The 14,790-nt window shown below is 38.4% G+C and overlaps 1 protein-coding gene across 1 annotated transcript in view; it reads left to right on the forward strand.

The window, feature by feature from the left end:
• Nucleotides 1-12,607, forward strand: part of LOC105622484 (neurogenic locus Notch protein) — a 318,234-nt gene extending 305,627 nt beyond the window's left edge. The window contains exons 9-14 of the mRNA XM_012203901.1: nucleotides 4,045-4,588; nucleotides 5,411-5,941; nucleotides 6,494-6,726; nucleotides 6,927-8,745; nucleotides 9,050-10,827; nucleotides 11,496-12,607. Coding sequence (XP_012059291.1) covers nucleotides 4,045-4,588; nucleotides 5,411-5,941; nucleotides 6,494-6,726; nucleotides 6,927-8,745; nucleotides 9,050-10,827; nucleotides 11,496-12,607 — 6,017 coding nt within the window. The remainder of the gene's footprint in view (nucleotides 1-4,044; nucleotides 4,589-5,410; nucleotides 5,942-6,493; nucleotides 6,727-6,926; nucleotides 8,746-9,049; nucleotides 10,828-11,495) is intronic.
• The last annotated feature ends 2,183 nt before the right edge of the window (nucleotides 12,608-14,790 follow it).

Here is a 14,790-nt window from a genome sequence, read left to right on the forward strand (position 1 = left end):
TTATACACACACACACACACACACACACACACACACACACACACACAAAATACAAAAAATAGATGTGTATTTAAAGGTATCATGAGAAGTTATATGAAATTATATATATTTATTTAACGTAAAAAGAATTTTGGGAGGCAGATGTGAGCTCGATGGCTCTCGCATATGATCTAGACTTAATAAATATCTTAGTCAGTCACAGAGCAAAAAGTGAACTCGACCAGTTTCTGCCCGAGAACTACCGACGTATCGATGCAACGCGATATTTATGAATCGGCAGCTATTCATTTGGTCCGCGGAAAGGATTGACAAGTGAGTATTACGGATATTAGAAGAGAGGCGTGGACGGCAACGTCTATCGCAGGATACGTCGTTCGACGAAGGATAATACCAGCTCCCGAACTGAATCAGATGCGTGTAGCGATCGGGATGCATATGGAAGAAGCTAAAAACAAAAAACGTTTCTCGTTAGACCGAATATTTGTTCTTTCTTTTGCACGATCCAGAGACCTGTATCTCTTAACGGGCTCGGCAATCCTTAAGTAAATTAATGTCTTCGAAGCTCCCTTGAAGCTGTTAATAATAGCACCGCATCGAGAAAATTAAGCGGTTTATTTGAAATTAATTATGGCTTTTCAGACCAGCTTGTATCCGTTCTCTTCGTTGACAACCCTTCATTCATTTATATTCTTCTGAATGAAATAGATCATACATTGTTTTTTGTAAGATTTTCAGAGCAAACTTTGTGTGTATAAAAACATATTTTATTATTTTTGTAGTGTAAGAAAATTGAAATTTGTTTAGTTAAAAATGTCATTTATGTGAAATGTTTCTTGAGACACAATGGCACATTAAATCGGCCTTGAAAAATGTTTCTATGGCGAGCTCTGCTGGAAATGTGTTTAATAATTCAAATATTCCTGCAGGCGTATTTGTATGTAAATTTAAAATAATACAAGAACAAGAGGCTCTATAGCGATCAAGCGAGCATATTTAAGATGGGCTGGTTTCTCAAATGACTTAATGCTGAATAATGAATAAAGAGGAATGATATCGTTGAAAATCGAGTTTTCTGATATCGGAAAATTTGAATTTTCCGATTTCCCTAATATGAATACGATGAATAAATTGGTAAAGAATAGAATCTTTTTGAAAAAATAATCTTATTTTCAAATTAACTGAAAACTAGGTAATAGATAAAAAGGTCCATCAGTTTCTGAAGTTCGCAATCTACATATCAGCTTGCTTAGATAGAAGTTATTTACGGAATTTGTGTATAATGAAACAATTTTGCACTTGTAAAATTTATCAATGACTTGTGAAATTTGCGATAACATTCAAGCGATAATACATAGCCACACGTAACGCGTGATTCATATGGTCGGATGGGGACTTTAAGATTCGAAAGGAAGCCACAGGGATCCACCGCTTCTCGTACGTGCATTCACAAGTAAATTAGCTGCATCATTGTCTGCGCGAATGGACGAAAGCAAAGGAGAAAAAAATATCGACTGAATGTAAATATGATAAAAAATCCACGCGTCATCCGGTTGACGAGAATCAGAGAATGCTCTTCGAGGCGTCGCGATGCATCGACGTGACGACGGGATTTCTTATACGTCGCTTTGCAAAATCATCCTTCGATATCGAACGCATAAGCGGCTTATCGATCGGTTCATTCGATGTTAAAAAACCATCACTTCTTTTGGTTACTTTCGATCGATACTTTCTCAAAATTGAAAACTTGTATATAACATAAATAATTAATACTTTGATTTTATATTTGTTATTTTTCTAAATTTTTCAATTTCTTTCTTGTTTAAAATATTTTCTTTGATGTAACATGAAAATTTTATTATTTTTCTTCCTATGATAAGATCTACATATATGTATATTTGTTAAAATTTTTGACATTCGATACTCTGTGTTATCGATGTATGATTTTGCAAACATCAAGATACACAATGTACTACAAATATTATAAAGCTGTCTTATGTAAATTATTATTTTTTAACTCTAAAAAGGAAACACAATTGCATGATGCATCTTCGTTATATTGATCAGCAAATTTCTAGCTCACTACTAAGGTTTCAGAAATGTAACTAAGATCTTAGTACGTATATAGTGAAAATAATTCTCGTATGTATCAGCTGCCTTGCTTCAGGATTATTCTTCAGTATAACATAATTAGACTATCTGCGGCAAAAATGTGTCGCGTGCGTGCCCCATTCTATTCTTTCTTCTTCGTTTCCTCACTTCTTTATTTCTTCTTTTGCATCTCACGATGCAATAGAGATTCACCTGGCTCAATTTGTATATGAATGAACACGCATTAGCTTCACAATGTTGACAAAAGCAAAGAAACTTGACCATTAAGACTACCTGGTGCGAGGATCGTCAGGAATATTATGCGGAAGTGCGGTAAAACACTGGTAGATTTGCAATTTTCACGGTAAAGAAGTAAATAGTTTTGTCGCGGTAAATTTGATAGATCTAAATGTCATGAACTGAAATTGATGATGAATTGAACCTTCCGTCAGCAATGTGAAATTTTCTTTGTCTGCAACCTAGCTCTTTGAATTTCAATGCAGATTTTTATATTGTTCCAGACAAAAATCTGAAAAAATTGTTATATACTTGTAAAAAACTTAGCAAACACTAACATGTATTTACTGTTATATTGTATAAATTGGATTGTATCTTATTTATTGTTTACAGATTTAAATTTATCTATCGGAATTTACAATCAAAAAATCGATTGTGAAATCCAATTATATTGGAGGATTAATAATAAAGAGTCACTAAAAGTAATTATTGATTTAATTATTTGATTTTTATGATTACTTTAGTTATATTATTAGTTATACCAATATTAATAATGTCAGCTTTGATTATTTTAAATTTTTATCAGTTATTTGAAACATGCTTTTTAAAATTCCTCATAATTAACGCATATCATAAACGACATTTATCTAATGGCGATGATCATGCACTGACAGTCGATCCGCAATCTTCTTCATAGAAGGTGCTTCATAGAAGATCCATGCATGAGAGCTGCTGAATTGATTTTATTCTTCAGCATTATTGCCAACTGCTATCCTCTAATTATTCCTGATAATTGATGCGATTATTATCCGTCAAGTCACTCCTGACTTCGCATAGCAAGAAAAAAGATATCCGGTCGATTGATCGAGTATGCAATTATTCCTCCGATCTATGTCTATCCCTGTCTATCGATATAGCTGATTAATTTAACGTTAATTACACCAGTTATGACGATGGCTTCATCCTGATCACTTATCCGAACATGTCACTTATAAAGACTATCTATCAATATATTTGCCTGATTATCTGATCTTGGCAGAATAAATTTTTATTTTTGAGATGTATCTACATGCAGAGAAAAGATTAGCCAATGTAGCTAAAATGTTTAGCTGTGACAGCTAAAATGTGTCCTTATAACAAGGACAGCTAATGTCGTTACTGCCAAAGCTCAATTTATTAGCTACTAAAATTTAGGTGCAACGAAAGATATTCTTTGCTAGAATAAAATAGCAACTGACAACGTCTCGGAAACAATTGCGAATAGAATATTCGGTTACGCAGCTAAGATAATGAGGAATAGCTGCCACTTATCTAGCTACTTGTATTAAGTACGCTTTTGATTTTTAACTGATAAAATTGAACATGGGCAGCAAACGTATTTTATCTTCAATAGTCAACTTTTAACAATTACAGCAAAGTTTGAACCAGCAACTGATACTTAGCTAATATTACCAAGTTCTTTTTTGCATGTATGTCGTTAAATTGTATATTATTTATCATATATTTACGCACTTTATCAAAATTTAATCTTTATATAATGGACGCACTGTATTAATATTGAAATGCTAATTTTTTTTCATGTACTTGTTTATATACTGTATACTTGTATATATGTGTATATATATATATATATATATATATATATATACTTCTTATATCTTATAATACATTATTCTCTCTCTTTTTGTATATTATATTTGCAATCTTCTCTTCTTCTAGGCTTTACTGGAACTCAATGCGAGATCGACATAGACGAATGTGCGATAAGGCCGTGCATGAACGGTGGAACCTGTAGTGATCTCATCAACGCCTTCAAGTGCACCTGCGCTGAGGGATTCACCGGCACCCACTGCCAGATCAACATCGATGATTGCATCTCGTCACCATGCAAAAACGGCGGTACTTGTCAGGATGGTATCGCGAGGTACACATGCGAATGTCCGGCCGGTTTTACTGGCGACTCCTGTGAGACCAACATCAATGACTGCGCCTCGAATCCATGTCGTAGCGGTATCTGCATCGACGGCGAGAACAGCTTCACCTGCAACTGCTCCCCTGGCTTCACCGGTAATCTGTGCCAGACGCAAATCAACGAATGCGAAAGCAATCCGTGTCAGTTTGGGGGTAGATGCGAGGATCGTATCGACGGTTACCTATGCGTCTGTCGACCGGGCACATCTGGTGAGAATTGTGAGGTCAACGTCAACGAATGCTACAGCAATCCTTGTCGAAACGGAGCAAGATGTATCGATGGTATCAACAGGTAAATTTGAAAAAAAGAAAACATACGTTGTGCATTTGGTCAATTCATTATCTTTTAAAACATTACAGCTCTTTAGAAACTGCTACGGATGATTTTTGACTTATAACTTTTGGTCGATTTTCGGCTTAGTTCCATTCCTTATTTCATTTGCACACAGGTTGTTGATAAGAGAGGAACTAAACTGAAAATCGACCAAAAATTGCAAGTAAATTCCAGGACTGGTATACATCATTTTTTTACATAATTATTATTTTTTCTTTGGATTTAAAATTCGGCAGAATTGATTAAATATATTTATTTAGTTAAATATGTAAATGTGTTAATATATCTTGTGCGAATGATAAATTGACAAAAATATTAGATTAAAAGAATTACTTAGTTTCGATTCTATAATGTGCAATAATATTTAAAAGTAACTTATGTAATTTTCTTTTTTACTCTCATTGAAAATGAATCTTTTTGAAAATAGTAATAAATTATATTAATTAATAAATCATTAATTAAAAATAATCATTAATTAAAAATAATATCTAGATAAAAGAGAGAGCACGCAAGTCTAAAATTGGAACATAAAATATCTTATTTCGATTTTGAATACGCATGCTGTTTGAGTAATGATAATTTAAATATCCCATAAATGTTTCGCGAATCTAGCATATTGTTTTACCTTAAAACTTCTTCATTAAAAATCAATTATTATATATTGACATTCAAACAACTGAGTGATCCGAATGCAGATACGATTTAGTAAAATCTCTAATTGTATCGACATATTGCTATCGCTCTCTCATTTTTCAGCAAACTCAATTTCTTATCTTTTAGATATTCCTGCGAATGCGAACCCGGCTTCACCGGCCAACATTGCGAAACCGACATAAACGAGTGCGCAAGTAATCCATGTGCGAATGGCGGCTTTTGCGTCGACTTGATAAACGGCTTCAAATGCGATTGCCCACGTGGTTACTACGATGCCAGGTGTCTGAGCGACGTGGACGAATGCGCGAGCTCGCCCTGCCTAAACGGTGGTACTTGCGAAGATGGGGTGAGCCAGTTTATCTGCCATTGCCTGCCCGGTTACGGCGGCAAGAGGTGCGAGGCCGATATCGACGAGTGTGGCTCAAATCCCTGCCAGCACGGTGGCACGTGCAACGACCATCTGAATGGCTACAGCTGCAAGTGCCTGCCCGGCTACACCGGCACCAATTGCGAGACCAACATTGATGATTGCGCCAACAACCCCTGCCAGAACGGCGGATCTTGCATCGATCTCGTTAATGATTACAAATGCGTCTGCGAGCTGCCCCACACCGGCAGGAATTGCGAGGACAAGCTGGATCCCTGCTCGCCGAACAAGTATGATTCTTGTTTCCCATTTTATTTATGAGAATACATGAATGTAGCTAAATTCTCGTATGCATATTGTGTAGAGAGGGAAATTCTAAGATTGCTCTTCGGATTATTATATTCCAATGGGAGCATAATATTCAGAGATTACAAAATCTTATATTGAATTTAATAAATATTATAGAGCTGATTTTATGTACAGAATTTGTACAAATTTTTTTAAATTGTAAAGTTTCAAGACATTAAAGAAACACTTTTAAAGAAAAACATATTTTTAATCATTTTTTTAAAAACACAACATAAAATAAATTTATGTTATAAACTGTTTTAAATTAATTTTGCTTGTACAAAATCGGTATTGAATTTTAGCTTATTTATGACATTATGATTTTATCATACAGCTCCTTTAAAATTCCTGTTTCTTCACTGCAATCATATTGAATTATAACTATGTAGCGAAGAACAGGAGCCTTAAGAGTGTCTCTTAATTTCGATGAAACACATTTTCATGAATGATCCGCATGATAGAACGGCTTTGTAACGTTGCTGTGTCATTTTCAGATGTCTTCACGGGGCAAAATGCTCGCCATCATCGAACTTCCTCGATTTTGCGTGCACATGTACGGTCGGTTATACGGGCAGACTATGCGACGAAGACGTGAACGAGTGCGTGATGACGTCGCCGTGCAGAAACGGTGCCACTTGCCGGAACACCAACGGCTCTTACCATTGCCAGTGCGCGAAAGGCTACGAGGGCCGTGATTGCATCATCAATACCGATGACTGTGCATCATGTGAGTACGAATCACCGGCTGTTCTTTGCTTTTTTTCCTTACTTGCTACAGATGCAGATCTTCTTTCGCTTTCATTTAAGAGTCTTAATGCGAGTCCATGGAGCGTCATCTGTTTTATCACGCGATGGCATGGATTATATTAAAAGCACTTAATGAACGTCGTCGTATGACACTCAAAGAGAATCTTTTTCTGTTCACAGTTCCTTGTCAGAATGGCGGCACCTGTCTAGACGGCGTCGGTGATTACACGTGCCTCTGCGTCGATGGTTTTAGTGGCAAACACTGTGAAGTTGACATTGACGAATGCTTGTCGCAACCTTGTCAAAATGGTGCCATTTGTAAGGAATATGTTAATTCCTACACGTGCCAATGTCAACTTGGCTTCTCTGGCATTAATTGCCAAACCAATGACGAAGACTGTACGGACAGTAGTTGCATGAACGGTGGAACGTGTATCGACGGTATTAACAACTATACATGCGTCTGCAAGACTGGCTACACAGGCTCGAACTGCCAATATCGTATCAACGAATGTGATAGCTCACCCTGTCAAAACGGTGCTACTTGTCATGATCATATACAATACTATACATGTCACTGTCCGTATGGTTACACGGGTAAGCAATGCGATAAATTCATAGACTGGTGCATTGAAAATCCATGCGAGAACCAGGCAACGTGTGTGCAACACATGAACAAGTATCATTGCAATTGCTCGCCTGGATGGACTGGCAAGGTATGCGATGTGGAGATGGTTTCGTGCAAAGATGCCGCCATGCGGAAAGGCGTACTAGAGAACAGTCTTTGCAACAACGGCACTTGCGAAAACATAGGCAATAGTCATCGTTGTCACTGCCTCGACGGTTACACTGGCTCTTACTGTCAGGAAGAGATAGACGAGTGTGACTCGGCGCCATGTCAGAATGGTGCAACCTGCAAGGATCTCATTGGTTCGTACCAGTGTCAGTGCACCAAAGGTTTCCAAGGTCAGAATTGCGAACTCAACATTGATGATTGCCGACCAAATCCTTGTCAGAACGGTGGTACTTGTCATGATCTAATCAACAACTTTACATGTTCCTGTCCGCCCGGTACTCTTGGTTTTATATGTGAAGTTAACATTGATGACTGCACGATGACCGCTTGCCACAATAATGGTACCTGTACTGATAAAGTGGGTGGATTCGAATGCAAATGTCCACCTGGTTTCGTCGGACCAAGATGCGAAGGCGATATTAATGAGTGTTTGTCGAATCCGTGTACCTCGCCCGGTACACAGGACTGCGTACAATTAGTCAACAATTATCACTGCAATTGCAAACAGGGTTATATGGGCCGTCACTGCGAGGTCAAAATGAATTTCTGTGATAGTTCTCCATGTCAGAATGGTGGCTTTTGCATTGCCAAACACGATAGACACGTTTGCATGTGTAATAATGCTTATCACGGCACTAATTGCGAATTCACCGGTTCCTACTGCGACTCCGAACCATGTCAGAACGGCGGCACGTGTCGTATCATCGGAAATAGTTACAAATGTTACTGCTTGCCAGGTACAACCGGTATGCATTGTGAATTCGATGCTTGGAATGAATGTGATAGGCATCCATGTCAGCAAAATGCCCCTTGCATAAATAAAATTGGTGACTACGCTTGTGACTGTCCTCCCACATGGTCTGGCAAGAATTGCGATACATACGATTCAAATTATCCTGGTGGAATATTCGGCAATACACCCAAAAACATGAGTGACATTAATTTAGAACGCGAACGTCAGAAATGTGTCGAAAACGACTGTAAGGCTAAATACAATAATGGACGCTGTGACGAGGAATGCAATCGATTGGCTTGTGAGTTTGACGGTAACGATTGCTCGCTGGGCGTTAATCCATGGCGCAATTGTACCGCGCCTGTGGATTGCTGGAAATTATTCATGAACGGCGTATGCGACGAAGTCTGCAACAATCCGCAATGCCTGTACGATGGCAGAGATTGTGGTCCGAAACTTCCCCCTTGCAAGTAAGTATTTTTAATTAAATTTCTTTTCTTAATTAAATACTGTATGTTGTATAATATGATGTTCATTATTCTTAATATATGCATTATAAAATAAATTATTATTATTAAAGTTGTTAATACTACAGTCATTTCTTCTATTAATGATTTTTTTATTTATTAGCACACATTTATAACATTTTGATGTACATTTCTGTAATAAGTTTTTATTCTTTTTTATTACGAATATATTAAATAAAAGATTCTTACAAACTATTTATTAATTATAATTATATGTGTAATATTTTTATATTATTTATTTTTGCAGCCCGATCTATGATGCGTACTGCAGGAAGCATTATGCTAACGGCCATTGCGATTATGGCTGCAACAACGAAGAATGTGACTGGGATGGTCTCGATTGTGATAAGGAACCGCCGTCATTGGCAGAAGGTGTCATATCCATAGCTGTGAGAATGGACGTGGATAGTTTCCGAACTAACATCGCAACCTTCTTACGTGATCTCGGTCATTATCTAAGAACAACGCTTCGCGTTAAAACGGACGAACTCGGCAATGAAATGATATATCCTTGGAAGCCCGAGAAAAATAAGTTTCTTAACATTTATACTCGACTGACGACCCCTTCCAATAGAAAAGGTGCTGTCACTTTTCTGGAGATCGACAATCGCAAATGCACTCTAGCTCAGGGCACGTCATGTTTTTCATCAGCGAACGAGGCGGCCGAGTATTTGGCCGCTGCGGCATTGAAGCAACCGTTATCGCTAAATTTTCCTATCGAACAAGTGCGTAGTATCGTAGGTACTCAGAATACGGATTATTCGGATAACCCAACAAATTATAAATATGTTTTCATCGGTGTGGTCATCGTGGTGCTCGGTGGATTGCTAGTGGGCGTCCTGGTGACCGCACAACGAAAGCGTGCTGTTGGGGTTACATGGTTCCCAGAGGGCTTCTTAAGGACCAGTAGCGGCAGTGGCCAGCGACGTCGGTCACGTCGGCGCGGTCCGGACGGTCAGGAAATGCGTAACTTGAATAAACAACCATCAGTGAACTGCATGAGCATGGATGTTGTAAGCGCTCGAATACAATCTCAGTGGTCTGACGACGAATCTGATCTGCCTCCATCGAAACGAATGCGTGCCATCGAGCCAGGTTACGCAAGTGATCATACCGTTATCACAGATTACGAGGAGACCGAGCCGCGTATGTGGACACAGCAACATCTGGACGCGGCTGAGATACGACGGCCGGACGCAGGCGGTGTATTGACACCGCCCAGTCTCGAGCATGGTCAGGATGTGGACGCGCGTGGGCCATGTGGTATGACACCACTAATGGTAGCGGCAGTACGTGGTGGCGGACTTGATACTGGCGAGGAAGAGGATGAGAGTGACGGAACCGCGGCTGTAATCGCTGATCTCGTTGCCCAAGGTGCGGATCTAAATGCTACCACAGACAAGAGCGGTGAAACGTCGCTACATCTGGCCGCACGTTACGCCCGGGCCGATGCGGCCAAGAGATTGCTGGACGCGGGCGCCGATGCTAATTCACAGGATAACACCGGTCGTACACCGCTACACTCTGCTGTCGCGGCTGACGCTATGGGAGTTTTCCAGATTCTGCTACGCAATCGAGCGACAAATTTGAACGCGCGAATGCACGATGGTACGACGCCATTAATACTAGCGGCGCGTTTGGCTACTGAAGGAATGGTGGAAGACCTCATTAACGCTGATGCCGACATCAATGCAGCCGATAATAGCGGCAAGACTGCGCTGCACTGGGCCGCAGCGGTCAACAATGTCGACGCTGTAAACATATTGTTAGTGCATGGTGCAAACAGAGACGCTCAAGATGATAAAGATGAAACCCCATTATTCTTAGCGGCTCGTGAGGGCAGCTTTGAAGCATGCAAAGCATTGCTAGACACGTTTGCTAACAGGGAAATCACCGATCACATGGATCGGTTACCTCGCGATGTCGCAAGCGAAAGATTGCATCACGACATTGTCAGACTACTTGATGAACATATGCCAAGGTCGCCGCAGATGGTTACAGTCATTCCGAATGGTCCTCTCATGGGTAAGCGTTTTTATAATATCTTTATTATATACATACATATCATAAAATATTTCACTTTTAAAGAAACATTTTATTATTGATAATAAATTTTGTTAAGAATTATTATTTTAATGATTTTAATGTAATAGATTTTTATTTTTCATATCTAATTTTAAATCATATGATTTTTTGGACAAATAATTATACATTATATTTAAAAAATTGTGCTAAATATAACAGGATAGAACCAATGCTTCGTATTTTAATTATTTTATTTTAAAAGAGATTGGAGGCATTATTACACGTTTCATGTCGCATGGGTCATTACAGTGTCTTACGCTAGACTGTCCGTTTAGATCGTTTAATATTTTGAAAAATATTAAAATTATAAAAAGAAACATAGTTATATAAAATCATTTTTGATATCATATGTGGATACATTATAATATATATTTTTTTATTGGTGCATTAAATTTTCTTCTTTATTTATAATAATTTTTGTAATTTTTTTAACCATTACGAAATATATTTCTTAACAAATATAACAAAAATATCATGGGGGGGATCATCAAGTCACCAATGACATGCGCGGCGTAGGAATCAATTAATTTAAAATTAGCCCAACATGAAATATGTTAATAATAAAATATTTTTGATATTGTTATGTAACATAATTATTTCTTTTGCAGGATCTTCAAATCATCCGCAATTAATCACGCACCCCACAGTAATCGGCTCGGCACCGAAGCAAGCCAAGTCAAAGAAGCGGCCAAAAGCAGGTACGGGAAACCCAAACAGTCCAGAGTCAGAGGGCGGCGCGGTGGTGATGGTAAGGCGAAAACCATCAGTGAAGAAACCGCCGGCTAAACCGCGCGGTGCTCAACCCCCAAACCAAGAGATTCCACAGGGAGCAGAAGGTGCCGATGGCAATTTACCAACTAGCCCGTATGATAGCGCGAGCCTTTACAGCAACGCCTTACCCTTGGTGGCTCACACTGCGACAGCGAAACAGCCGCCACCATATGAGGATTGCATCAAAAACCAATCGATGCAAGGTTTGCAACAACTCGGCTTAGATACCTTCACCAGCAACTATGGGCTGCCATTTCACGACCAGCTTCTAGCGCCACATCAGCGGCAGCAACAGGGCATGGTAAACACATTGTCGCCGCCGTATAGTAATCAATCGCCACCACACTCGGTGCAGTCCAACATGACTCTTTCCCCGCAAGCAAGCTACATGGGTTCGCCATCGCCAGCGAAGAATAGACCGTCGTTGCCCACTTCGCCAACTCATATCGCTGCCATGCGGCAGGCGACGCATCAGAAACATGGCAGCATGCCGCCAGTGGGCTTTGATTTCGAGAATTTACCGTATTCCTCAAGCCAACAGCAACAACAACAACAGCAGCAAATGCAGCAAACGCAGCAGCAGATCCAACAGCAACAGCAGCAACAACAGCAGCAGCAGCAGCAACAGCCACAGCCGCAACAGAGCACGCAACAGCAACAACAGCAGCAGCAGCAGCAGCAGCAACAACAACAACAACAACAAACACAACAATACTATCAGTACTTGACGCCACCGTCCCATCATTCCGGACCCGATGTTACGCCACAGCATCTCATGCAAGCGCCCGAGAGCTTTCCGACGCCATCGCCGGATAGCCCTGGTCATTGGTCTTCGAGCTCGCCCCGATCGAATAGCGACTGGTCCGATTGCATGGCCTCGCCTACGAACGCCTACGGTGCTGGCGGCGCTCACCAAAGTAACAAAGGTTCCGAGGCGATCTACATATGAGGCCGATAATATGATATTTTCTTCCTCACGCAAATAAGTCGTGAAAAGAAAAGAAAGTAGAAAGTTATATGAACTGTGATTAGCTCGTCGAATTTAAGCGTCTAGACGTCGAAAAGGACGAAGGAAAATGTTAACAACGAAGAGCTCTTCCGTAATTGATAAGTGGCAAGAAGGTATTTTTATTTTTTTTTTGGTTTATTTGTGTGTATGTGTGTGTATCGGGAGAGCTACTATGGTAAAAAAATGCATTCTCGCCGCGATTATTATATATTAATAGATATCAGTGTTGAGAATGAATAATAAAAGAGTTTTGCAGTTACACATTTGTTATGCATTATTTATATTACTAAATATAAATCCATTTTTAATTATTGATATATTTATTAATCAGATCAATACATTTTATCTAACATTGATGCATATGAATATATACGAACAAATATATATGTATATTGCGTGTATAAGTGAAAGAGTTCCATAATCAGAAATGTTATAAAATTAATGCTAGACTATACGCTATTCGTGATTCGAGATCCATAGTTCCATTAAAATTGATAAATAGAGACAGATCTGTCGAGTTGTCATTTATCACATATGCTGAATAATTATTCGCAAATTAAAATACGTAAATCATTACGAATTGTCAATTCATGTTAGTTCGTGTATAGAGCTACATTATTACAAGCAACAAATGGCTAATAATATGTAAGTTTATATTATAATATAAGTATATATTATAATATGAGTTAATATTATAAATTAATATTTGCAAACAACAAATAGCTCTGAATCTATTATGAAGTATGAAAGACGAATCACGAATTCCGTACAATTTGGCGTTAGCTTTAGAATTATTCAAATTACAAAACCGATTGTGCCTCTCTAATATGATGATAATGTTTAGGAAAGTTACGAGAATCGCACAACTTATAAAAAATAGTTGGTAATGGCCTTCCAAATGTTTATAGCAGAATTATATAATGAATTACGTACAGAGAATTTGACTAATCATGTATTAATATATGTATTTAGTATATTTTTGATATCTATCGAATTTTATTGTCGCGGCGTCATACACAGCTCAATGAATAAACGGTGCCTTCGACTTGCCAATGTGAAGACCTCTGATGGACAATAATAAGTAAGGGAACGAGACCTTGCTACTCTATAATAATTGTACATACTGCAATAGATTTATCATTCGCGTTGCTGTGTCTGTTATTCCACGGAGACAACTACATATGTAATTAGTGTGCAGTCTATTTAATTCAATTGCATGTGAATTCCCTTATTTTTCTTTTTCCTTATTGTATTTTTCAGTTAATCGTTTTGTTGAACGATGCGATAACTGCTAAACAATTTTCATTAAATGCAATCATACGAAGTTATGGAAAATAAGTAATGAATTGTGCCTTCGAATTCCGTAGAATATAAGACACGCAAATTCTACGGATGGATCTATTGTTAAATTATATTGGAAGAAACGCAGCGTTTCCAAATGGCCTCTAAATAGATTAAACGTTTATTACTAGTTAATATAATTGAAACGTCAGCTTGTACTGGCAACATGTAATGTAATGTAATTAAATGTAATGTATTGTAATGTAATGTAATGTATTGTAATGTAATGTAATGTAATGTAATGTAAGGCGAAAAGACAACGTTTATAATTTGTACGGTTGATGGGAGTTTCAGAGAACTTGTCTTGTACAGCTTGCAGAGCATTGTTCCATACATAGACATTCCATTGCGTATGGCGCGCCAATTTTTTTCCTTTTCTTTCTTTTCTCTTTTTCAATTTTTTCAACTTGCGCTACTAAATCCCTCGAAAAATCATTTACTAAACAAGCTAGCGTAATCATTAATATTAATGTTTAGGTGTATTGATCGCCTTAAATTAAGTACTCGGCGCGGAGCAGTAGGACGGTTCTCTGATCTCTTTTCTGCCAAAGCCAAAACAGCATTTTTAATGTAATCGTACACTTACGATGCATATGGACGATACGCGTAATGGGTAATCACAACGCATCATGAACATTGTTGCAAAATAGAAATAAATATAGATAGTTAAAAAGAGGAAATGTGTATGCGTGCATGTGTGTGAATGAGTGAGTAAGTGAATGAGAGAAAGAGAGAGAGAGAGAGAGAGAGAGAGAGAGAGAGAGAGAGAGAGAGAGAAGAAG

Source organism: Atta cephalotes (genome assembly GCF_000143395.1).
Source record: "Atta cephalotes unplaced genomic scaffold scaffold00045, whole genome shotgun sequence".
In the NCBI taxonomy this organism is placed as follows: Eukaryota; Metazoa; Arthropoda; class Insecta; order Hymenoptera; family Formicidae; genus Atta; species Atta cephalotes.